Source organism: Hemiscyllium ocellatum, chromosome 30, assembly GCF_020745735.1.
Source record: "Hemiscyllium ocellatum isolate sHemOce1 chromosome 30, sHemOce1.pat.X.cur, whole genome shotgun sequence".
Taxonomy (NCBI): Eukaryota; Metazoa; Chordata; class Chondrichthyes; order Orectolobiformes; family Hemiscylliidae; genus Hemiscyllium; species Hemiscyllium ocellatum.
Window position 1 is genome coordinate 54,978,014 of NC_083430.1, and position 25,243 is coordinate 55,003,256.

The 25,243-nt window shown below is 42.8% G+C and overlaps 1 protein-coding gene across 2 annotated transcripts in view; it reads right to left on the reverse strand.

Moving 5' to 3' along the window:
• The window catches only part of LOC132829841 (uncharacterized protein KIAA1522-like), a 196,969-nt gene that overhangs the window by 12,798 nt on the left and 158,928 nt on the right, over positions 1 to 25,243 (reverse strand). For both annotated transcript variants that reach the window (XM_060847219.1, XM_060847220.1), the window contains exons 3-6: positions 21,377 to 21,447; positions 19,371 to 19,518; positions 18,219 to 18,338; positions 12,254 to 15,739 (exon numbers count right to left, since the gene is read on the reverse strand). In XM_060847219.1, the coding sequence (XP_060703202.1) occupies positions 12,254 to 15,739; positions 18,219 to 18,338; positions 19,371 to 19,518; positions 21,377 to 21,447 (3,825 nt within the window). The remainder of the gene's footprint in view (positions 1 to 12,253; positions 15,740 to 18,218; positions 18,339 to 19,370; positions 19,519 to 21,376; positions 21,448 to 25,243) is intronic.

The window sequence follows — 25,243 nt, forward strand, 5'->3', positions numbered from 1 at the left end:
TTCCATCACTATTTTAAAACAAATAGAATTATGGTCGCTGGTCCCAAAGTGCTCCCCCACTGACACCTCAGTCACCTGCCCTCCCTTATTTCCCAAGAGTAGGTCAAGTTTAGCACCTTCTCTAGTAGGTACATCCACATTACTGAATCAGAAAATTGTCTTATATGCACTTAAGAAATTCCTCTCCATCTAAACCTTTAACACTATGGCAGTCCCAGTCTATGTTTGCAAAGTTAAAATTCCCAACCATAACTACCCTATTATTCTTACAGATAGCTGAGATCTCCATAAGACATAGGAGTGGAAGTAAGGCCATTCGGCCCATCGAGTCCACTCTGCCATTCAATCATGGCTGATGGGCATTTCAACTCCACTGACCAGCATTCTCCCCGTAGCCCTTAATTCCTCGTGACATCAAAATTTTATCAATCTCTGCCTTGAAGACATTTAGCGTCCCGGGCTCCACTGCACTCTGCGGCAATGAATTCCACAGGCCCACCACTCTCTGGCTGAAGAAATGCCTCCGCATTTCTGTTCTGAATTGACCCCCTCTAACTCTAAGGCTGTGTCCACAGGTCCTAGTCTCCTCGCCTAACGGAAACAATCTCCTTACAAGTTTGTTTCTCAATTTCCTTCTGACTATTGGGGGGTCTGTAACACAATCCCAATAAGATGATCATCCCTTTCTTATTTCTCAGTTCCACCCAAATAACTTCCCTGGATGTATTTCCAGGAACATCCTCCCTCAGTGCAGCTTTGTTGTGCCTTTGGACCAAGGTGGCTGAGAGAGATTTGTCGAGGTGAATGGACTTATTAGGATGAAATATAAGAAGGAACTATTTCAATTAGCATCAAGACTAATAATCAAGGGTAGAACTTTGAAGTAATTGATGGAAGGATTAGAGAGTATTTGAAGACTTCTTACATGGGTTTAGAATATTCCAAAATGCTTTACAGCGAATGGATGTTTTTAAAGGGTAGCCATTGTTGCAACATTGGAATCCCAATCTATGATGTCATACAGTAATGTGATAATTCATGATCAGATCATCTGTGTGTGTTGATGATTGGCAGAACACCATGTTTCATTCCTCTCTCTCTCACAGAGTCGTGCTGTGGGATATCTTGTTTTAATCAGGAATAGCAGGAGCCTCAGATAAACAACCAAAAGCAAAATACTGCAGGTACTTGAAATGGAAAATAAAATCACAACTCTGGCAGTGTCTGAGTCAAAAAATAGAGTTAACATTTCAGGTCAATGACCTCTTAGCAGAATAAAGACTTTAACTCATTTCTCTTTATAACTGATACCAGAACAGTGCAGTATGTTCAACAGTTCCTTTTCTAAACCCTGATTTGACACCTCATTCAAACCTCTGACAATGTAGCTGTTCCTTAGCTCTGTATTAGTTTAAGGGGAATGGGGATCAGGAGACTGCTACCTGAAAAAGGGATTTAGGCAGAAAACCAAACTCACTGAAAGATAGCATGGCTATGAAGTTGAAATGCTGGAATCTGTAGAGATTACATTAGGGAAGCAAAACATGAAGACCAAATGGTCTCCTCCTGCACTGACTGATTCCACTGCAATAGAATCTCCTCACAAAGCAGATCCATTGCTTAAAATCTGATTGAAGATTTGTAGCTCGGGTATCCGTTGTTGTGGTTCTGCTCGCCGAGCTGGAAGTTTTTGCTGCAAACGTTTCGTTCCCTGGCTAGGGAACATCATCAGTGCTGTTGGAGCCTCGTGTGAAGCGCTGCTTTGATGTTTCTTCCGGTATTTATATTGGTTTGTTCTTGCCGCTTCCGGGTGTCAGTTTCAGCTGCAGTGATTTGTATGTGGGGTCCAGGTCGATGTGTCTGTTGATGGATGTTCTTGCCGTTTCCGGGTGTCAGTTTCAGCTGTAGTGGTTTGTATATGGTGTCCAGGTCAATGTGTCTGTTGATGGAGTTTGGGGATGAATGCCATGCTTCTAGGAATTCTCTGGCTGTTCTCTGTCTGGCTTGTCCTATGATAGTGGTGTTTTCCCAGTCAAATTCATGTTGCTGGTTGTCTGAGTGTATGGCTACTAGAGATAGCTGGTCGTGTCGTTTTGTGGCTAGCTGATGTTCATGGATGCGGATTGTTAGCTGTCTTCCTGTTTGTCCTATATAGTGTTTTGTGCAGTCCTTGCATGGTATTTTGTAAACTACGTTAGTTTGGCTCATGCTGGGTATTGGGTCCTTTGTTCTAGTGAGTTGTTGTCTGAGCGTGGATGTTGGCTTGTGTGCTGTTATGAGTCCTAAGGGTCGCAGTAGTCTGGCTGTCAGTTCTGAGACGCTCCTGACGTATGGTAGAGTGGCTAGTCCTTTTGGTTGTGGCATGTCCTCGTTCCTCGGTCTATCTCTTAGGCATCTGGTGATAAAGTTGCGTGGGTATCCGTTTTTGGCGAATACCTTGTATAGATGTTCCTCTTCCTCTTTTCGCAGTTCTGGTGTACTGCAGTGTGTTGTGGCCCTTTTGAATAGTGTCCTGATGCAGCTTCGTTTGTGTGTGTTGGGGTGGTTACTTTCATAGTTTAAGACTTGGTCTGTGTGTGTTGGTTTCCTGTGTACCCTTGTGGTGAATTCTCCGTTGGGTGTTCTCTCTACTAACACGTCTAGGAATGGGAGTTGGCTATCCTTTTCTTCTTCTCGTGTGAATCGGATTCCTGTGAGTGTGGCGTTGATGATTCGGTGAATCACACCGAATCATCAACGCCACACTCACAGGAATCCGATTCACACGAGAAGAAGAAAAGGATAGCCAACTCCCATTCCTAGACGTGTTAGTAGAGAGAACACCCAACGGAGAATTCACCACAAGGGTACACAGGAAACCAACACACACAGACCAAGTCTTAAACTATGAAAGTAACCACCCCAACACACACAAACGAAGCTGCATCAGGACACTATTCAAAAGGGCCACAACACACTGCAGTACACCAGAACTGCGAAAAGAGGAAGAGGAACATCTATACAAGGTATTCGCCAAAAACGGATACCCACGCAACTTTATCACCAGATGCCTAAGAGATAGACCGAGGAACGAGGACATGCCACAACCAAAAGGACTAGCCACTCTACCATACGTCAGGAGCGTCTCAGAACTGACAGCCAGACTACTGCGACCCTTAGGACTCATAACAGCACACAAGCCAACATCCACGCTCAGACAACAACTCACTAGAACAAAGGACCCAATACCCAGCATGAGCCAAACTAACGTAGTTTACAAAATACCATGCAAGGACTGCACAAAACACTATATAGGACAAACAGGAAGACAGCTAACAATCCGCATCCATGAACATCAGCTAGCCACGAAACGACACGACCAGCTATCTCTAGTAGCCATACACTCAGACTACCAGCAACATGAATTTGACTGGGAAAACACCACTATCATAGGACAAGCCAGACAGAGAACAGCCAGAGAATTCCTAGAAGCATGGCATTCATCCCCAAACTCCATCAACAGACACATTGACCTGGACACCATATACAAACCACTACAGCTGAAACTGACACCCGGAAACGGCAAGAACATCCATCAACAGACATCGACCTGGACCCCACATACAAATCACTGCAGCTGAAACTGACACCCGGAAGCGGCAAGAACAAACCAATATAAATACCGGAAGAAACATCAAAGCAGCGCTTCACACGAGGCTCCAACAGCACTGATGATGTTCCCTAGCCAGGGAACGAAACGTTTGCAGCAAAAACTTCCAGCTCAGCGAGCAGAACCACAACAACAGATCCATTGCTTTCAATTTCAAAACAAATACTTTGCATCTGTCTTTATCAAAGATGAGGATACTGCTTTTGAGAGGAGGGAACTGCCACATTAATAACAAGTAGTCACTTCAACTTGACAAGGCACCAAAACCAGATGAGATGCATCCAAGGATTGTGAAGGAAATAAGGGTAGAAATTTCAGAGGCACTGGCATGATCTCAGTCTTCCCTAGACTTGAGGTGCCAGAAAACTGGAGAATTGCAAACATACAGTTTTGTTCAAGAAAGGATGTAAGGATGATCCCAACAATTAGAAGCCGGTTGGCTTAATATGGGTAGTGGAGAAACTTCTAGAAGTAATTACTCTGGATAAGATTAATAGTCATAAAGGGAAAGTTAGGTTGATTAGGAAAATTCAGTGCAACTTCTAAGAGGGAAATAGTGTTTAACTAATTTTCTGGAGTTTTTTTTGAAGAGATAACAGAAAGGGTTGATGAAAAAAATGCTATTTGATGTAGAAGGTGTTTGATACAGTGCCACACAACAAACTTGAGAGGACAAGATGTGAGTCATGAAACAAAATGGACAGTGGCAACTTGGCACAGAACTGGCTGACTGAGGGGAAACAGAGAAGGTCAATCTTTTGGACTAGAGAAAGGTTTGTTGTGGGGTCCCCCAAATGTTGGGATCGGGACCCCTTCTTTTCCTAATTTATATTAACGATTTGGATCTTTTTGTACAGAGAACAATTTCAAAGTTTGCGGATAGTATAAAACTTGGAAGACTTGTAAACTATGAAATGGACAGTGGGGAACTCAAAAGGACATTGACAAGTTGATGGAGTGGCCAGGTAGGTGACAGATGAGATTCAATACACAGACATGTGAGATGATACATTTTGTTAGGAACAAAATTGAAAGAAATACAAAATAGGGGGTACAGGAGCAGAGGTACCTGGGTGCATACATGCACAGGTCACTACAGTGGCAGGACAGGTGCAGAGATCAGTTAAAGTATATTGTGTTTTTGGTTTTATTAACTGGGCATATATTACAAGAGCAGGGAGGTGGTGATGTTGAGCTTGTACAAGAGTGCATGGGATCCGCGGTGACTCAGCCACTTGGATTCAGAATTAACTTGTCCACAGAAAGCAGAGGGTAGTGGTGGAAGGGTACTTTTCAGGCTGGAGATCTGTGACTTGCGGTGTTCCGCAGGAATCCATATGGGACCTCTGCAGTTTGTGACATATATAAACACAGATGGCTGGGCTAGTAAGCTTGTAGTTGCAAGGTTTGTGTAAGTTTGTAGCTCAGGTTGAGGTTTAGGGTGTAGGTTTGCTCACTGAGCTGTAGAAAGCAGGAGACAACAGCTTCGCTTCACTTGGAGGTCACCACTGATGATGATACCTAGCCAGGTAATGAAACATCTGGATATCAAACCTACAGCTCAGTGAGCAAACCTACACCTAAAGCTTGAAGTGTAAGTTGTGGATAGTGTAGGTGGGTGTCAAAGGATACAGTGAGATATAAATCAATTTTAAAATGAGGGGAGAAGTGGCAGGTGGAGTTTAATCGTATCTGTGTGAGGTGCTGCACCTTTGGAGATCGAGTGTTAAGGAAAAGTATACAGTTAATGGCAGGACCCTGAGCAACATTGATGTAGCGAGATCTTGGGGTTCAAATGTCTAGCTCCCTGGAAGTGGCCACACAAGTAGGTAGGATTGTGAAGAAGGCATATGGCATCCTTGCCTTTATTGGTCAGGGAATTGAGTAGAAGAGTCAGGATGTCACACTGCAGCTGTATAAGACTTTGGTTAAGAGCATGGTGTCCAATTCTGGTCACCACATTACAGGAAGGATGGGAGGCTATGGAGCGGGTGCAGAAGAGGTTTACCAGGATGCTGCCTGATTTAGAGGGCATGAGCTAGATTAGATTTTAGATTAGACTTACAGTGTGGAAACAGGCCCTTCGGCCCAACAAGTCCACACCGACCTGCCGAAGCACAACCCACCCATACCCCTACATTTACCCCTTACCTAACACTACGGGCAATTTAGCATGGCCAATTCACCTGACCCGCACATCTTTGGACTGTGGGAGGAAACCGGAGCACCCGGAGGAAACCCACGCAGACACGGGGAGAACGTGCAAACTCCACACAGTCTGTCGCCTGAGTCAGGAATTGAACCCAGGTCTCAGGTGCTGTGAGGCAGCAGTGCTAACCACTGTGCCACCGTGCCGCCCTAGGCTATAAGGAGAGGCTAGAAAAACTCAGGTTGTTTTCTCTGGAGCAGCAGAAGCCGGGGGGAGACTTGATAGAAGTCTATAAAATTAGGAGATGCATAGATATGGTCATTGGTCAGAATCTTTTCCCCAGAGTTGAAATATCTGAAACAAGGAGATAGATATGATAGAGGCCTTTGGGAGACTTTTAGATAAGCACATGAATATGCAAGAATCAGAGGGATATGGTTCAAAGGCAAGCAGAAGTTTAGTGTCATGTTCAGCACAAAATCATGGGCCTAAGGGCCCGATCCTGTGCTTTATGGTTCTATGGTCCATGTTCTAAGACACTCATTAGACCACACCTGGAGTACTGTGTACAGTTGTGGGCACCACATTATAGGAAGGATGTGAATGCACTGGAGAGGGTCCAGGAACAGTTTACAAGAACTGTTCCAGGAAAGTGAAAATTCAGTCATGAGGATAGATTGAAGAAGTTGGGACTGTTTCCCTTCAAGAGAAGGTTAACAAGAGATATGATAAAGGTTTTCAAATCATGAAGGGACTGGGTAGAGTAGATAGAGAGAAGCTTTTCCCACTTGTAAAAAGAACTAAGAAGAAAAGGACATAGGTATTAAGTGATTTGTAAAACATGTAATACAAGAAAAGAAAAACAACCTTCACACACTGTAATTTAGGCCTGGAATGCATTGCCTGGAAATGTGGTGGAGGGAGATTCAATTGAGGCATTCAAGGGGGGCATTGGGCAATTACTGAATCAGAAACAAGGTGCAGTGATGCAGAGATTAGGCAGAAGATTAAGCTATGATGCTCATTTTGAAGAACTGGTACAAACATGATGATCTGAATGGCCTCCTCTGTGCTGTAACACTTTGATTCTACCAATATGCTGCTTATGTCTTCTTCACAAATACTTTCTTACCTATCTTTGTGTAGTCTGTAAATTGAGCCATTGTGGCTTCACTCCTGATATTGAAATCATTGATGCTAAAGGTTCCTCTCAGACCCCTCTGGGACTCTACTGTCATATCCAACCAATCAAACAAAGTTTCTTGATGTATACTCAACATTCTTCCAGCTGACCAATCTACAATCCATACAAATGAGTTTTCCTTTTACTTTCTGCAAAATCCCTCATTTGCTCCTGGAACCAAAATTCCGTCAAACCCTCAGAAATACCCACCGAACACTCCCCCCAACCACCCAGAACTACCCCCCCCCACCCCCACCCCATCCCCACCTCGGCTCACCACCAGGGGCAGAAAAGATAGCACCTTTAATATGATCACATTGATCCAACTGCAGAGCATTGGAGTGTAGTCCTTCACTGGACACTGGGCCTGTGGTGAGGATAGAGAAAATGCTAGATGGGGAGGATGGGTGAGAGAAGCTGCAACTGAGAGCATAAAGATTCTGGGATTTACAGAATCATAGAATCTTACAGGACAGAGGTGGCCATTCAACCCATTGTGTCTCTATCCAGCTCATCGCATTCTCCAGCCTCATTCCCATAGCCCTCTAACTTCATCACTTTCAAATATTTATCCAGCTCTCTTTTAAGGAAAATGATTTGATCATACTTCCCAGGGACTGGATCAGGAGATGGAAAAGTTTCATTTATTTGGGATCGTATCAGTTTGATCCAGGGCAACGTTGATTCAAGCTGAAATCAACAGAGTTCTACAAGTAACATAATGATATGGAGTAAGAAAATAAAATACAATGATCCACCAACGAGGGCTTTAAGATTCATGGTCTGCACCATGTAAGATCCGACACCCACTCAAGAATATAACCTAACAAATAATTTCAACTGTTTAACTCTCAATGCTCCCGGCGCTAAATTTTCTCAGAGTAAGCTGAACAGAACATTAGTCCCACTGTATGGATTAGACAATTGAAAAATTCAAAAGCTTCATGACTATTTGGTAAATGTCAGTATTAACAGTTAAAACATTAACTGAATTAAATTTTATCTTGCGATTTAATATTCTGTTAAGTAAACTTGTGACTAGTTATGAATAATTTGTTCTTGCTTTTCACTTCACATTATCGTTTCCTATCTTTATTCTATTGGATCCGCCCAAGAATTCCTCTTTGGTATTTGCTTTAACTTCTTAACTCTTGTGCAATTATTTATAGATAACTGTCAATGGGAGCAGCAGTTTTGAGAGAGCATGGTTTCCTAAGAAAGGAATATAGTGGCTCGGAAAAATGTATTTTTCTGTTTATATTTGCACTTTTGCTGAAATAATGGTTACTAGTTCATGGTAACTTTGACAGCAACAAATGTATTTTTAAATAAACAACAGTGCTATAGTTACCATGTGCTATTGTATACACTGTTCCTGGACATATTGTGCCGATTTGTGTTCTAATACTTGAACAGCACCATTTACTCTAAATTTGAGAACATTCTAGCCCTCAACTAATTAACTAAGGTCCACACCTGAAGACAATGCTAAAATCACAAACACATTTGTGAACAAGGGACTATTGCAGATATACATCTGGCATGAGATCAGAGATTCAGATTCATTTAAGGGCAGGGCACTTATTGGTGCAGGGCTATATGGGCGAGAGTATATACTTAGAACACTTTCTTTTCTAAACCGATGTGCCCCAGAATATCAACAAACTGCTCTCGAGAATCACCATGTACAATGTCATTCTCCTTTGTGAATGCCAATGCAAAGTATTCCTTAAAGACCTCACTTATTTCCTCCAGCTCCACACACAAATTCCTTTCTTTGTCCTTGAGTGAACCTATTCATTCCTTAACTGTCTCTCGTTCCCTGCAACATGATGGCTCAATGGTTAGCACTGTTGTTTCGCAGCGCCATGGACCCAGGTTCAATTCCACCCTCAGGCGACTGTCTATGTAGAGGTTGCACGTTCTCCCCATGTCTGTGTGGATTTCCTCCGGGTGCTCCGGTTTCCTCCCGCAGTCCAAAGATATGCAGGTTAGGTGGATTGGCCATTGGAAATGCGGGGTTATAAAATAGGGGGCTCGGTCTGGGTGATATGTACTTTGGAAGGTCGGTATGGCCTCAATGGGCCTATTGGCCAGCTTCCACAGTGTAGGGACTCTACAATTCTGTGATAAAGAAATGTCTGTTTGGAAGTAACATTTCTGCATCTTTCAATATCTATTCCTCTTATCCCACTCCATAAACTTACTGATGCTGGTCAATTGATTTATTTTGAAATAGTGAAAAAAGCAGAAATTACTGGAAAAGCTCATCAGGTCTAGCAGCATCTGTAGAGAGAAATCATACTTAATGTTTCAGGTCAAGTAACCCGAGGTTCAGAACCCTAGTTCTCAGGAAGAGTCATGTGACATTAAACAGTAAGCATGATGCCTCTCCACAGATGCTGCCAGACCTGATGAGCTTTTCCAGCAATTTCTGTTTTTGTTTCTGATTTTCAACATCTGCAGTTCTTTCTGTTTTCCTTTTAACATAATGACCAACTCACTGAATGGAGAGCAAAGGGAACCTTAGATATTTATAATCAAGCTGTGCACAGATATTAGTACACACTCTTAACCTGAACCTAGACCCCCTGGCTCAGAGATAGGGACACTGCAACATTAAAGTTTTAAAAACTTGGACCAAAGGGAATTGTAGACTGGAGTGATAGAATCATTTCCCTCGCTCATTAGTACAAAACAGCTGATGGTGGGGATGGCCAAAGGTTATGGTCAGTATTTTTTTTTCCTGTCACTGTTTTCGGTGGAGGAACATATATTCAGAAAATAGGACCAAGTGTATGAAGTTTCCGGTGTTGCTAGGTTCCTGATATCCGTGATGCTAACTATTATGACAAGATGGTCATCAAATCCTAAACCAAGAACACTAAGCAACGTGATCCTAAACCAATATCCTGCAAAAGACATTTGCTGATATACTTTCTCTCAGCTATTACTGGTGCCAAATCAGAAATAGCCCTCACTGCAAAAGAAGCTCCAGACTGAATCTGAGGGAGGAAAGAATAGGTTGAAGACTTGAAAGGGTTCAGAAAAGATTTACAAGGATGTTGCCAGGGTTGGAGAAATTGAGTGATTGGGAGAGGTTGAACAGGCTGGGGCTGTTTTCCTTGGAGCGTCAGAGGCTGAGGGGTGACATTATAGAGGTTTACAAAATTATGAGGGGCATGGATAGGGTAAGTAGACAAAGTCTTTTCCCTGGGTCAGGGAGTCCAGAACTAGAGGGCATAGGTTTAGGTGAGAGGTGAAAGATATAAAAGAGATCTAAGGGCAACGATTTCACACAGAGGGTGGTACGTGTATGGAATGAGCTGCCAGAGGAAGTGGTGGAGGCTGGTACAATTGCAACATTTAAAAGGCATTTGGATGGATATATGAATAGGAAGGGTTTGGAGGGATATGGGCCGGGTGCTGGCAGAGGGACTTGATTGGGTTGGGATATCTGGTCGGCATGGACAGGTTGGATCAAAGGGTCTGTTTCCATGCTGTACATCTCTATGACTCTAGTATTTTAAACAAAAGGAGAATGATGAGGGCATGAAGCAGAATACAGTATTAGGTAGATTCTGACCAGAAAGAAAATTTCCAAGGGGTGGATCCACCATGCATAGTTAACCAAAAATGTAAAGATAGAGTTAAAGAAAAAGCTTATAATGGTGAAAGATAAGTGGCAGGTCAGAGAATACAATGAATGTCTGAGATGGAGAGACAATTTAGAGTGCGATAGAGAGCTGGCAAGAAATATCAAAACAAGTTGTAACAGTTTCTACAAGTATCTGAAAAAGAAGTGTTGAAGAGAGTGTTAGTTCCATAGAGAGGGAGTTTGAGGAATAAATAGTAGGAAATAAGGAGATGGCAGATGATTTGAACAGGTATTTTGGTATTGGTCTTTACGGCAAAACCATACAAGGAACATTCCTAAAATTGCTACAAATCAAGTAATGGAAGGAGGGAGGAATTCAGGAAATGCATAATCACCAGGAAAGTGGGAGTGAGTAAATAGTTGGAGCTGTGAGCCACACAGATTTGATCCCCTTACTGAAGGAGGAATGTAGTTGTATTGGAGTCAGCTCAAAGGAGGTTCACTAGATTTGATTCCAGAGAGGAGGAGTTTGTCTTATTATTGCGCAGTTTCAGTTTATATTCTTTGGAGTTTAGAAGAATAGGAGGAGATCTAACGGAGGTATACAAGATGCTATAGGGCATTGACAAAGCAAATGTGGAGAAGCTGTTTCTTCTTCTGGAAGAATCTAGAACAAGAGGCCACTGTTTTAAAAAAAAGTCAGACAACAGCCAAACACATGGAGGGTTGAGTGCCTTTAGTTCTCTCTTCCTACACAGGTGGTGAAAGCAGAGTCCTCAAATATTGTGAAAAACCAAGGGAGAAGATTCTTGTCAAACAAGAGGTGAAAGGTTATCAGGGGTAGGCAGCAATCAGATCAGCCATGACAGTGCAGGCTCAAGCAGCTGAGTAAACTCCTCTGGCTCCACATTTGGATGGTTGTATATTCTCAAACACTTTGAACACTTTAACCTAATATTTTTATGACCATTATTTCTTAAACCACCTCACTATAGACCAAAAGACTCCTTTTATTTCAAATATTGCACAGCTGTCAGCACGATTGACAACAATAAAACGGATTCTAAGAAACAAATGGGTCCACAGTTACACTGGACAGCCTTGATTTGGACTGGGTTGTACAAAGTTCAGAATCACACAACACCAGGTTATAGTCCAACAGGTTTAATTGGAAGCACACTAGCTTTCGGAGCGACGCTCCTTCATCAGGAGGTTACCTGTTGGACTATAACCTGGTGTTGTGTGATTTTTAACACTGGACAGTCTGTAACTGAAGTCATGGATATTCCCTAAGCTTCCAGCTCAGCGAGCAAACCTACATGCAGGACCTCAACCTGAACTATATTTCTTCTCAAAACTCACCAATATCCCCTAAGAACCTAAAGTTGATCTTTTCACATCACTACACTTTCTTTCTGGATGCTGAGAAAACTGGAGAAGTAGCAACTGCAACCAGTTTGATGTTATCTTCATAACAAAATTTTTTTTGAAAACTAGACATGATCAGACTTACAACACTGTAAAGCAACCACTAGACCCTAAAATGTTCTTTCCATGTCACATTTACACAATATCAATTTGTGGAGCCAATGTCTTCGACTAAACACCCAGACCCAAATTATAATCATTTGTTCAAGCTGTCTGACATCGTTCAATTCTCACATGAAGAGTTACCTTTCTCGTCCTTGGTGTCACTTGTAGTTTCATGGGCACCAGACATTTCCTGCGCTGGTGGAGTTTCTGTTGCATTAGATGATGCGATGTGGGGTCTGTGCGCATTTGGTAAAAACAAAGGCTTTTTGGCAACAGGTGGGGGAATTCTGCTGGGTTTTTTTGGTGCAGAAATGGTTTCTGAGAATGCTTTACTCTGTGCATCTGTCGAACCTTTGGATTCGCTCTTTGAGGCTATTCGTTCAGAGACAGAGTTGAGCTCAGCCACAAAGTTCCTCTTCACTTCAGCTTCTGCCTCTGGGGAGCGAGGACTTTCAAAGATCAGCTTCTTGGGACTTACATTTTTAGAAAGAATGAAGCTCGCCGTTGAGGCAGGTGATTTCTGCGGAGCCCCATCATCAGGGGGTTTAAATGTACTCTGTCCGTGAACTTCACCAGCTGTCGGTTTCTTTCCAGAGTGAGAACTGTTAGGTTTGATTGAAGATTCCGAATCGGACGAGGATGATAAGCGGTGTGTTAGAGACCTGCGAGCAGGCTTGCTTGGTGCAGTCACGTTAGTTTTGGCAGGTGGTTTCAAATCAGGTTGGATTTTGGTTACTGGATGCTGACTGTCCAGCCCTCCAGGCATGTACGTGTTCATCTGCACAGAGCGTAACCGTACCATCTGTAAGAGAGATGGTGTGACAACTGGTTTCCCACCTTGATCGCTGCCATTTTGATTAGGTGAAGACTGAACATTCAATTTATTTTCAGTATCCTGACTGGACATCTTTGGTTTCGGAGTTATTACTTTTGAAAAGTGAGAATCTGCAGGCGGGGTTCCTGGGAGAACAAGGGGCTTCTGCTGAAGCTGGTTTGACATTGATACGGCTGCAGGTGAAGCAGAGGGCTTTGGCCCAGATGTCTGGTTGGTTTCTGTAGGAAGTGGAGGTGGAGGTGGAGGAGGTTGCGATGAAGGTTCTAAAGTTGCAGGCCCCGGGATCGTGTTCTCCAAAGATTTGTCAAGGGGTATTGGAGGGGGAGGGGTTGGAGACACTGACTGTAAATCTTGCGCAGAAATTCTCTTCTCTTGCACGGAGATTGTCAGGAGGGAAGGAGGCGGGGGGGGTGGAAACAGGAAGTCAGCCTCCTGCCCATCCTGATGGGTAACATTAGCATTCTCAGGCGTTGACAATGGCTCGGTTGAGGGTGGAAAGGCAGACAGGGTCAAAGGAGGAGGAGGAGGAGGCCAATCAAATCCTGACAGCCTTTTGGGCTCTAAAATAGAGGAGGAAGATGGGGGTGAGGATGTCCCAGTTGTTGTTCCTTTCTTTGGTGGTGGTGGAGGGTGATGGGATGGCGGGGGTGACGGTGGGGGTGAAAGGCGCTCTGTTGCGACTGGAATGATTTTCTGTTGTCCAGTAGGAGGTGCTGATGAGATGGATGTGTCCACAGGGTTAGATGAAGCATGCACAGCTTCAGAGGCTGAAGGAAGGACAGCCACAGGAAACATCCCAGTGACTGGAGGGGCCTGAGCAGCTGTGGCCACAGTGACCGGTGGGGCTTGATTGGATACCGATGTCGTAATCAATGAGGGCATGGTTGCAGTGATCAGCACAGCCTGATTGGACACTGCCGTGGTGACCGGTGAAGCCTGAGTAGACATTGCCGTGGTGACTGGTGAAGCCTGAGTGGATATTGCCGTGGTGACCGGTGAAGCCTGAGTGGACATTGGCGTGGTGACCGGTGAAGCCTGATTAGGTGTTGCCGTGGTGACCGGCGGAGCCTGAGTGGATGCTGCCACGGTGCCAGGTGAAGCCTGATTAGATGTTACCACGGTGACGTGTGGAGCCTGATTGGATGTTGTCGTGGTGACCGGCGGAGCCTGATTGGATGTTGTCGTGGTGACCAGCGGAGCCTGATTGGATGTTGTCTTGGTAAGAGGTGGAGCACGGGCAGCTGCAGGGAAGAGGAAGGAAGGTTTCCGTGTGGGAGGTGATGGTGCTGGTCCTGCTGGAGGTGGAGGGATCGATGCAGGTCCCCAGGAGTATAACAGAGATGGTGCCAATTTTGCAATTTTTACAGTGGGTGGGGGTGGAGCAGGTGACGATGGTGGAGGAGGGATTGAAAAGAGGTCAACCCGTTCAGAAATGGAGGATGGTATCGATGCTGAAGAGGAGGAGAGTGACTCTTCTGGAGAAAGCAGAGAATTGGATCTCTCAGGTTTGGATATTCCTGCAGGAAGGGAGGGAGATGTGGAATCCTTGCCCATAGTGGGAGTCCCGCTCTGACTGGAGTATCCACTCGATGGTGACATGGTTCGCTCAGATTTGTTGGGCGAGTTTATACTTCCCGGAGGAATGCTACTCTTTCCTTTTGACATTTCTTCTATCTGGCTTTCAGCTGTCACTGAGGTATGATGAGCTGGAGTGTTAGCAGCAGCGAAGGGAGAATCCACACAGTGTTCAGGTTTGATGCGATTGATTTCACTGAGTGCTGGTGAAAACACATCATCTTCCTCAGGTGACGCACAACTTTCACCTTTAAGTTTGGAGTTCAGCTCCTCCTCCTTCTGCTGTAAGGAATGGATTCTTCTCGGAGGAACTGGTGCCTTTTTCATTTTCCTAACAGACAGGCTTCTTGAGATCGATCGCTCACTTGTTACACTCTGTGTGTCCGAAGCATCAACAATACTACTGGTGCTTTCTGCAGGAGATAGTGGTTGGTTGTCAAAACCATTACTTTTCAGTTCATCAGTTTGATAGTTCGAGGTATTGTGTGCAGGGGCATCCTCAGTGGTTTCGGAAACATTCTGTGCAGAACATGCATTAACCCACCTACTGGTATCTGCACGGAAATCTGGAACAGAATTAGTTAGATTGTGTTCATCGCTCGATTTCTCTCTGACCTTTTCCGCAGAATGATTCCGGACATTTCCCTGTGACGAGATAGTGGAATTGTTTGACACTATGGTTTCTGAAGATTGAGATTGGCTCCACGCATCACTCGAAGCATAATCCCTGCCATCATAATTCTGCAGGGAGATGGATCGGGAACAGGCAGGAGATGGGGCGAATATTAAGCTGTCCCTGCTGACAGTGCGCAGGCAATTCTGACTGGTGTTGATCATCACAACATCCACCGCAGAAGGCAGTATTGCATTGGGAATTATCTTGGATAAGTACGTTGCCTGAGGTGACATGGACATAACTGGGTTTTGAAGTTCACTTGATGGGGTTGATTTTGGAACGGCTAATGACTTTGGTCTTTGGGAAAAATCTATCAGTCCCCAGTTCTGTTGGTCATGAATTTCTAAAGTGCTTATTGATTCAGTAGCTCCCTGTGATGAATCTGTAAAGGTTACAGACCGCAAAGAGCCCCTTGCTCTCGAGTGTGGGACTATATTGAAGCAATGATTTCCCTCTCCCCTGGATTCTGAGACAATGCCAGCACTGTCATCACCAGGCACCTTCACAGCACGGATGGAGACATGGGATCCCTTTCCAAACCCTGTTTCAAAACAGAAAGAACAATATGAAAACCCAAAAATGGCTTAGAACTCAATTTGTTGACAACCAAAAGTTAATGCTCAACTGAAGAAAGGCGAAGTTATCTCCTCACACTTTGTCAATAAAATGCAGACATTCTCTGGAGAGAAGAAGGAGGAAGATAGGTGACCTGATCGAGATATACAAGGTAATGAGATGCATGGATAGAGTCAATAGCCAGAGACTTTTCCCCAGAGCAAGATTGACTGGGATGAGGGGTCATAGTTTGAAGATATCAGGAGCAAGGTATAGAGGAGATATCAGAGGTAGGTTCTTTATGCAGAGAGTTGTGAATGCATTGCCAGCGGTGGTGGTGGAAGCAGAGTCATTAGGGACATTTAAGCAACTGCTGGACATGCACATGGATAGCAGTGAATTGAGGGGTGCATAGGTTAGGTTATTTTATTTTGCATTAGATTAGATTACTTAGTGTGGAAACAGGCCCTTTGGCCCAACAAGTCCACACCGACCTGCCAGAGTGCACCCACACAGGCCCATTCCCCTATATTTACCCCTGCACCGAACACTACGAGCAATTTAACATGGCCAATTCAGCCAACCTGCACATTTTTGGACCCAGAGGAAACCCATGCAGACACGGGGAGAATGTGCAAACTCCACACACAGTCAGTCGCCTGAGGCAGGAATTGAACCCGGGTCTCTGGCACTGTGAGGCAGCAGTGCTAACCACTGTGCCACCGTGCCACCCATTAGGATTAATCCTCAGCACAATATTGTAGGCTGAAGGGCCTGTTCTGTGCTGTACTTTTCTGTGTTCTATTCAATCCTGTCCAAGAGAATGTGGGAAATAACATTTACCAAAAAGTTATTTATCTGAATTTTTGAACTTAAATTATTCAACTGCTGCAATAAGTAAGGCTTACTTAAGGTAGAAATACACGATGAGGATTTGCTGCAGCAACGGGGTGAGGCTTCTTCAACAGAATGAGCACAAAATGTTGCACAAAAAGACAACTTGGAGAGTGTGACTGCAGCCTCTGAGGTGGGAGTATTCCCCTGAACCTTACCACATGCTACTATACCACCTCAGTACCATATCTATGATCAACCTGCACTGGCCCTTTAACTAAAATAAGATGTAGGTGTTAGACAATTCAAAAAGAGCTATTGAACTGAATAGACTTTATTAAAAATGGAGAGGAATTCTAACTGGGGAGGGAGAGTAAAGAGTCAGCTCAATCTGCTCTATTCCCCTGCCCCACTAAACATGAGGCAATTAATCTGGATCTTTCAGTGAGTGGTGGTGTTATACTACAGTGAGGCACTGAAGAGGAAAAATACAACATTGAGCTTAAACAACGAACATTTGAATGCAATAAAAAGCTGGAATTAAGAGTCTAATGATACCCATCAAACCAATACCACTTGTCAGGAAAAACAAAGCCCATTTGGGTTCATTAATGTCCTTCAAGGAAGGAAATCTACCATCCTCCAACCTGCCGTCAGTTTCCTGATGAAGGGCTTTTGCCCAAAACATCGATTTTGCTGCTCCTCAGATGCTGCCTGACCCGCTGTGCTTTTCCAGCACCACTCTAATCTTGAATCTGCCATCCTCACCTGGTCTGGCCTACATATACCTCCAGACCCACAGCAATGTGGTTGGCTCTTAACTGTCCTGTGGGCAATTAGGGATGGGCAATAAATACAGCCTAGCCAGTGACTCCCTCGTCCCATGAATGAATATAGGTCCAGGCTTTCAAACTGTAGTTAAACATTTTCTAAAGTAATTAGTACTAAAAATCATTCATAAAGAGCGATTCTAAGTCTTATTGTGATATTTCTTCCTGAACTTGAATGTCACTCTATCAGATTCTTCCCCAGAATCCTCAGTGACCTTCAGATGTTAGGTTTGTTCCCTAATTAAAATTTTAATCAGCCAACCTTCAGCGTAGAGTCTCAAACTTCAACCTTGGTTGAATAGTGCTCTCTAACAGTTTGAGGTCAGGGTGAGGGAACAATAGAGGAGCTGCTGTTACACTGAACCCCTCACAACAGCCAGTGAATGGAGAACTCCTCAGGCACAGCATATTGTAACAATACAATCACTCTTCATGATGTACACTAGAGAAAGGGGTCAGAAGCAAGAATCCTCACCACTCCCAAACCTCACTGTGCCTTTATCTGTCCAATGCCATGGGGCTATGTCCAGATATAACCCACTGTAGAAGCGAGCAAATGCAGCACAAACTAAACAACAAAATGGACCCTGTCTTCAGCCACAAAATGCTCTCTGCACTCCAGGCTCCTATAGAGCATATGGGAAATTATCATTCTTTTTCATTTCGGTGAGAGTCAACCTAATGCCCACATCTGCTACATTTTCTATCCCGGTTACATCCAACTCCTTCACAGATATGCCAAGAAATACAAGAGTCTGATAGGCCAGCAGTTTGTAATTGGTAAGTGAACGATACGCAGACCTAGTTCCTGTTGAACATGCTGTGGGAGTCCCATGATTGTGGTTCTTCGAATTCTCTTCTCTTTCAGCTTGGGGCCTTTAAAAGATGACTGAAGCTTCTGTGGAGGTTTAAATGTTGTTCCTGTTTGTTATAAAAAGTTAGGATGTTACGTACTTACAATGAATTTGTAATGACATGAATATTCATTTTTAATTTATTCAAGTTCTTCTTCAACCTAATCCGAATATATATTGCTTCCTGAATTTGTGGGACTAGAAAAATTTACCTAATTACTATAGACCTGCTCCATGACAAAACATAAAGCATTCCCTCCTGATCCCCCTCGGGCTGTCAATAGTCTTTAGTCCATTGGTGGTTTGTCTTCAGTCGCTGTTTACCCAAGCTCTAGAATCCACCTCTATATTACTTTTCTCTGTCAAGTCATTCCTTAAAACCCTCTTTCTGATCAAGCTTTATATCCCTCAAACTAATCTCCTATGTGACTCTGCATCATGTCTTATTTTATAAAGATTCCTGTAAAGGACCTTGGGGTGCTTTATTACATAAAGGATGCTAGAGAATTCAGGTAGCTGTTGTACTTTTATGCAGGTACATGATAGCCTTAAGCTGGCGCTCTGACATTCCATCATTATAAAGCTCACTAACATTAATGATCCCAGCTCACTTTGTTTGGTACAGAATCAAAGCCCCAAAAGCAGCTGGTGATGTTCAAAGTCATTTGAGTAATTTCAAGGAACTCAGAGCTTCACCAGTAGATGGCGAGCCACACTTTGGTGAACTGTTCAGGAATGTTACACCCTCTCCCAGGGTGTTAGTACTAGAATTTAATGTATAGAATCATATTGTAAATTACAACGTACATGGAAAAAACCTAGACTGCATAAATGGTTCAGGAAATCAAGATACCTCTATTTATACACAATCTTCTCTTGTTAGATTGGAGTCTTTTAAGCTAATGATCATTTTCCCATTCAGCAAAACTAGTACCTTTGCTACACGAGGAATTAATTTTGAAATCTACAATCCAATTTCACGTTAAAGCAAGGTTAATTAGTCCAGTGTTGAAACCCAATTTCCTCCTACATTCAGGAAGAGAAAGTACCCACATCAACGTTGTATTCTCCCAGCACAACCTGATCACTAGACAGTTACCAGTTGGGATGACTCCTGACCGAGGCGACAGCGAATCCTTTCGGATCTCATCAGGGGTTGGTGGTGGAAGTGACCTGGTTTTGGCCCAAACCTCGTCATTGGGTGCACATGATCCAGACTTCTCACCATGGGACACATCATCACCATCCTGTGCCAATGACAAGTAAGCCATCACTCTTAAAATCATCAATATTAAAAACAACAAACCATTTCCATTTATAAATCTGTACATTGAAGACAAAACATTTAAGATTAAACTCCTCTTAGAACAACATTCTGAATTCTCTTTGTAAAAAAAAAATCAGCCCAAAATTCAAAATTGAAGTCCTGACACTCTGGACATTTCTGGGTTCGCTGATTTCTGGATCTGAATAATTCCCCAAAACAAACTGCAAAGTGGAGAGAAAAATAAATTATTGATAGAAATCCTTCAAACCATCCCCTCAAAACTATACAGAGCCTCAGTATCTAGCAAGCTGTTGGTTTGAATTCTCTTTAAGCAGAGGATACACTCACAAAACAAGGAGGTAAATATTTGACCCATTCATGTGAAGCCATACCATCTACCCTTAACAGTACAGATCATGCCCTCCTAACCTGCAATCCTCTTCCTGACCTCTCCGCCCCCACCCCACTCCGGCCTATCACCCTCACCTTGACCTCCTTCCACCTATCCCACCTCCATCGCCCCTCCCCCTAGTCCCTCCTCCCTACCTTTTATCTTAGCCTGCTTGGCTCTCTCTCTTATTCCTGATGAAGGGCTTATGCTCGAAACGTCAAATTCTCTATTCCTGAGATGCTGCCTGGCCTGCTGTGCTTTGACCAGCAACACATTTGCAGCTGTGATCTCCAGCATCTGCAGACCTCATTTTTTACTCGAAGATTTTAACCTACTGCGAATCCTCTTACAAGGATAAAATCAGACCTGCTGCAGCGAATCCTCAGAAATTCTCACCTGTTTCAGGCTGTATGTTTGTTGCAATTAGTTACTTCAGACCAATTGTACAACATAAAAGTAAACTTTTCATCAGGGATAATTATGTGACTGCAACTCTGAGCTAATAGACAAGCCATATTCCATGGTATTTAAACTGGCTCCATGGAAATGGAATATTTGTGAAGCAAAGTTGGCCACACCCAAAGAAGGCAACTAATTTTACTGAATAATTATAAGATTTCAATCCAGCACAGACAATTTCATAGTTGTTATTTTTACAGATTCCGGTTTAAAAGGTATTTGGGGATCAGCATATTCATAAAACCGGAGCAAAGTTTGTCTTAAATAAACACATGGAGAAGGTTTTGACAAGAAATGTTGCAATAGTTCTGCAATCAAACCCCAGACTTCACGTCCCAGACCCTCCTCTCACCCTTCACATCGCCTTCTCATTATTCCATCCAAGTCAGCATTTTCCTTACTGATAAAGGAGTCTCCTTTATTCCCTTCTTTCACTGCTCCAATAACCATCTTCTTCTCCATAATTTGTATGAGTCTTGAGCCTGTGTGCAGGCTTTATTTCCACTCTGACCTCATCCAATAACAGGGAGCATCACCATCGGAGGAGCTCAAACAAATCTCCCTTTATCCTGATTTACATGCCCTCAGGTCAGAGCAGAAGCCTCCTTACCCGATGGCTCATCTGCCCTCCAACACCAACACCCACTGGTCACTAATATAACTAGCTGAGCAAACAGGTTTGCCAGAGATGCAATTACTAAGCATTGTGAAGTAGATATTCTGCATGGCATTGTTTTAGAATTCAAATTGATTAAACTCACTATTAAAAAGCTGAAGTTCAAGTTATTAAATATTGTTTTATAGTATTTCTGTGATAGCAGTCTTCTCATTTTCTGTAAGAATGTTGGAATATGTAAATGGAGGAAAAAAAAACAGACCTAATTTGTTTAAAATAAAATGATCCTTTTCCTTCCATTAATTCTCCTGGAAGATTGAATGGCAAACTTTTGATTATTCATACAATTAATCATCAATCCCCATGACTTACATGCTGACTGGTGTCTTCTGCATAACCACAGCCATTTCCAATCTGCTGCTGGGAACATCCAGCTAGATTTCCTGAAACAGAAACAGACAAAACATCACAAAATTAAGAAAACCACAGATTCTCAAAATCATCACCAGAGGCTGCAATTTATTTCCAAGTTTCTTTGACATAGAATCATTCACTACAGACTTCAGAACAAGTCAAGGACTGACAGCAGAACTACAAACAGAAGTGTCATGGCTGTAGTCAGTCACCGGTGCTACAAAATGGCTGATATTGCTCCTCAAAGTTAACAGCTCAAATTCAGAATCTTTCTCATCTCACTGCACTAGCCTCAGGGGAGAAACAGCCTCTAATGCTGTGATTTTCATTTGGAGGATGGGAATGTATTGTGGGATGGAGTCAGATGGATTGATCCAGATACTGATCGGAAATGCTCTGTGTTGTGGTGAGAACTGGCTAAGAAACCACCCAGCTCATGGAGATTCTGTCCAAGTTGTTTTGATATATATCATGCCTTCCAGCTCTCACTCATGGCATTCCCCTCACCATCCCACCCACATCCACTCGTAAGACCACATCAATGACAGTTAATTCTTTAAAAACTTCTGATCTGTCACTTAGACCATTAACTTACAGCTCCCTTGCTGGGATAACTGTAGGTTGTTGAAAATGTGATATTTTCCCAGATGACCACTTCTGGCACCTTGTGATATTTACTTTCACAATATGCTACTGGGTGAGGGCTGGTTGAGATAATTTACTACCTCCAAATCTCTGTTGTATTTGTTTTGTCTTAGGCCTATTGAATGATAATTGATGGCATATATGACAATGTAAAGTATCTACAGGAGAGGCATGGTTCTTAAATTACAGGGTTATTGATGATAGCTATAAGTACATTTGATCAGGTATGATTACTAGAACCTTAAAGTACAGACTCTAGAGCAGAACCTCTTCCTTTTCACCTACAAACATCAGTAGAACAGGTGAAGCCAATGAATATTAATCTCCTCAGAACCATTACTTCACATACCAGTCAGCATTTATAATGAGAATATTTAGGGTAATAACAATCAACAGCTACTGTAACTATAAGAACAGAACTTTCTCCAAATCTCTGACACAGATAGGTCTTGGTTTTTTAAAAATGGTTGGGAATATAAATAACTCGACAATTTGACAGTTCTCCAGAACTTTTTGATCCTTCATGAGTATTTACATAAGTCCTCCAGAAATGTGGGGCACCCATACTGCAGGAACAAGCCAGAATGCAATTTGTTTGAACTCAGTCATGGAGTTTAGGTTTCTGCTCAAGAGTTAGATCCCACCCCTTTCCCTGACTGTCAAAAATAGGATCAGTTAGAAATTGGGGTGGGACCTCCAGATTCAGCACCCATTTAATTTTAAGCATCGAAGACACTCCACAACTCTGAAAACTCTCAACACCAAGTGTTGCCATGTCATCATTACCAAGAGGACAGATGCTACTGAGGCAAAGACAGATACAAAATGTTCAGTCAATACCTGCACCATGCACCCTATCTCCATGCATAAAAGCCCTTTTGGCTTCTACTTTTACCACCTTTTAAGGAACATAGAACTCAGGAACAGGATTAGGCCCTTTGATCCTGCTTTCAATATCATGGTTAACCTAGTTCTGCACTCAGTTCCACTTCCCTAACTGCACCAATAACCTTTGACTCCCTTGTCCATCAAAACCTAGCCAACTTTGTCCTGGACAAACTAAAATGCCTCGGTTCCACTACCTTCTACAAAAGAGAATTCATTCAAATGATCCTCAGAGAAGGCGGCATTGGGATTTCTTTTCACGACAGCTGCAGGCTCTTCTTATGCTCATGTTTTGCTTTTCACTTCCTCTCCACACCTTCCTTATTTAACCTGGTTCTCTACTATCTACCTAACATCCAACATGGAAAGTTAACAACCCAATCGTCATATGCAGAAAGGAGTTCTGAACTTCTACCGTCATCTGCATGGGGATTCCAGGCTGGAGATTCCGTCCTGTTGTACACAGCACACACGGAGGAGTAGCGTCCTTCAACCATTAACTGTTTAGGTCATGGCAACTGACACTTTCCCATTATTTATACTCAATAGTGGCCGCAATAAAATGAGCAACACAATGCATCTCTCCAAGTGTGTGTCATGGAAGGTAGTTGATTTCCAAGTAAATATATTGTTTACACAATGTAATATTAGTTGTAAAAGGATATCACATTTTAATGATCAAATATAGTGATCAGGATCTGGTCTGTTAGCATTACAGCAGGTTGTGTGCAGACTGCATTGTGAGAGAATCCCCTAGTCTGGAGCAAAGTCACCAACTTTTCAAACATATTTTAATCAGACATTTATTATTTCAACTAAAATATAAAACCAGCACAGGGAACTGAAACAATATCTACTTGGAAACCATATTTTTAAAGTTTATTTCTGAGCAAGCCATCAAATTGCAGACATTTTATGGACAGTAAGGATTTCTCTATATAGAAATATCCCAATATTAAATAAAAACTGCTTTGTTTTACTTTTAAAGGACCATATTCATAAAAACCATGATTTAAAATTAAAACACTTTTTTTTAAAACCATATTTCTTAGACATGATTTCAAATCATCCAGGGTTTAATTTAGAAAAACTTCATTGAGATTATCACAGAAATTCAAAACAAAGTTTTAAAACAAAATAAACTTTTTCAAAAAAAAATGCTGATCTCTGCATAATCCAAGGAGAAAGTTTCTCAAAAATAAAATGTCTGACCTGTATTTAAATTGCTTTCGGTCTATTTCCAGCTGAGCAAACACCAATAATAACCAAGTCAGCACAAACTGCATCAGTAAGGCGAGCAAAATTGCACAGAACGCTCCAAATATGGTCTCACCAAGGCCCTATATAATTACAGTAAGATATCTTTACTTGGGTACTCAAACCTTCTTGTAATAAAGACCAACATTCCTCTTGGCTTGTTAATTACTCCCTACCTTCTTGTTAACTTTCAGTGATTCATGAATAATGATAGCCAAGTCGTTTGATGTTCAACTCTTCCTAACCTCTCAGCATTTCAGAAATACTTCATTTCTGTTTCAAATTGCTAAAAGGGGACAAAGAGTTGAAGTTTTTCATTTGAACTCATCTAGATTTGGGTGCAAGAAACTGACTGTATTAAAAAACAATATTTTACAGAGCATGAGAAAGTGAGTGCTGATTGGCTGCGCTATCAACAACACTGAGGTGCAGCAGGAATGGTTAATTGTCAATCTACACTGTCAGACTAGGCAGGTTGATTGATTGGTCAGGGTGTTGCCATGGGAATGCAGATGATGTTGGAAGTCTCTGTGACCCTTACTTTGCACCCTTTTTCATTGTGAAAAGTAAGTACAAATTCTTCTGCCCAAATAAAACAGGGCCCTATGCATTAATTTACGTAGCTTACAGATTAGATTAGATTACCTACAGTATGAAAACCTGATGAAGGGCTCATGCTCGAAACGTCGAATTCTCTGTTCCTGAGATGCTGCCTGGCCTGCTGTGCTTTGACCAGCAACACTTTTGCAGCTGTGATCTCCAGCATCTGCAGACCTCATTTTTTACTCTACAGTATGAAAACACCAACCCTCCAAAGAGTAAACCACCCAGACCCATTCCTCTGTTCTATATTTACCCCTGACCAATTCACTTGAACCACAAATTTTTGGGATTGTGGGAGGAAACCGGAGCACCCGGAAGAAACCCAAGCAGACATGGGGAGAATGTGCAAACTCGACACAGACACTCGCCCGAGGTGGGAATCGAACCCAGGTGAGACAGCAGTGCTAACCACTGAGCCACCGTGCTGCCGTACGC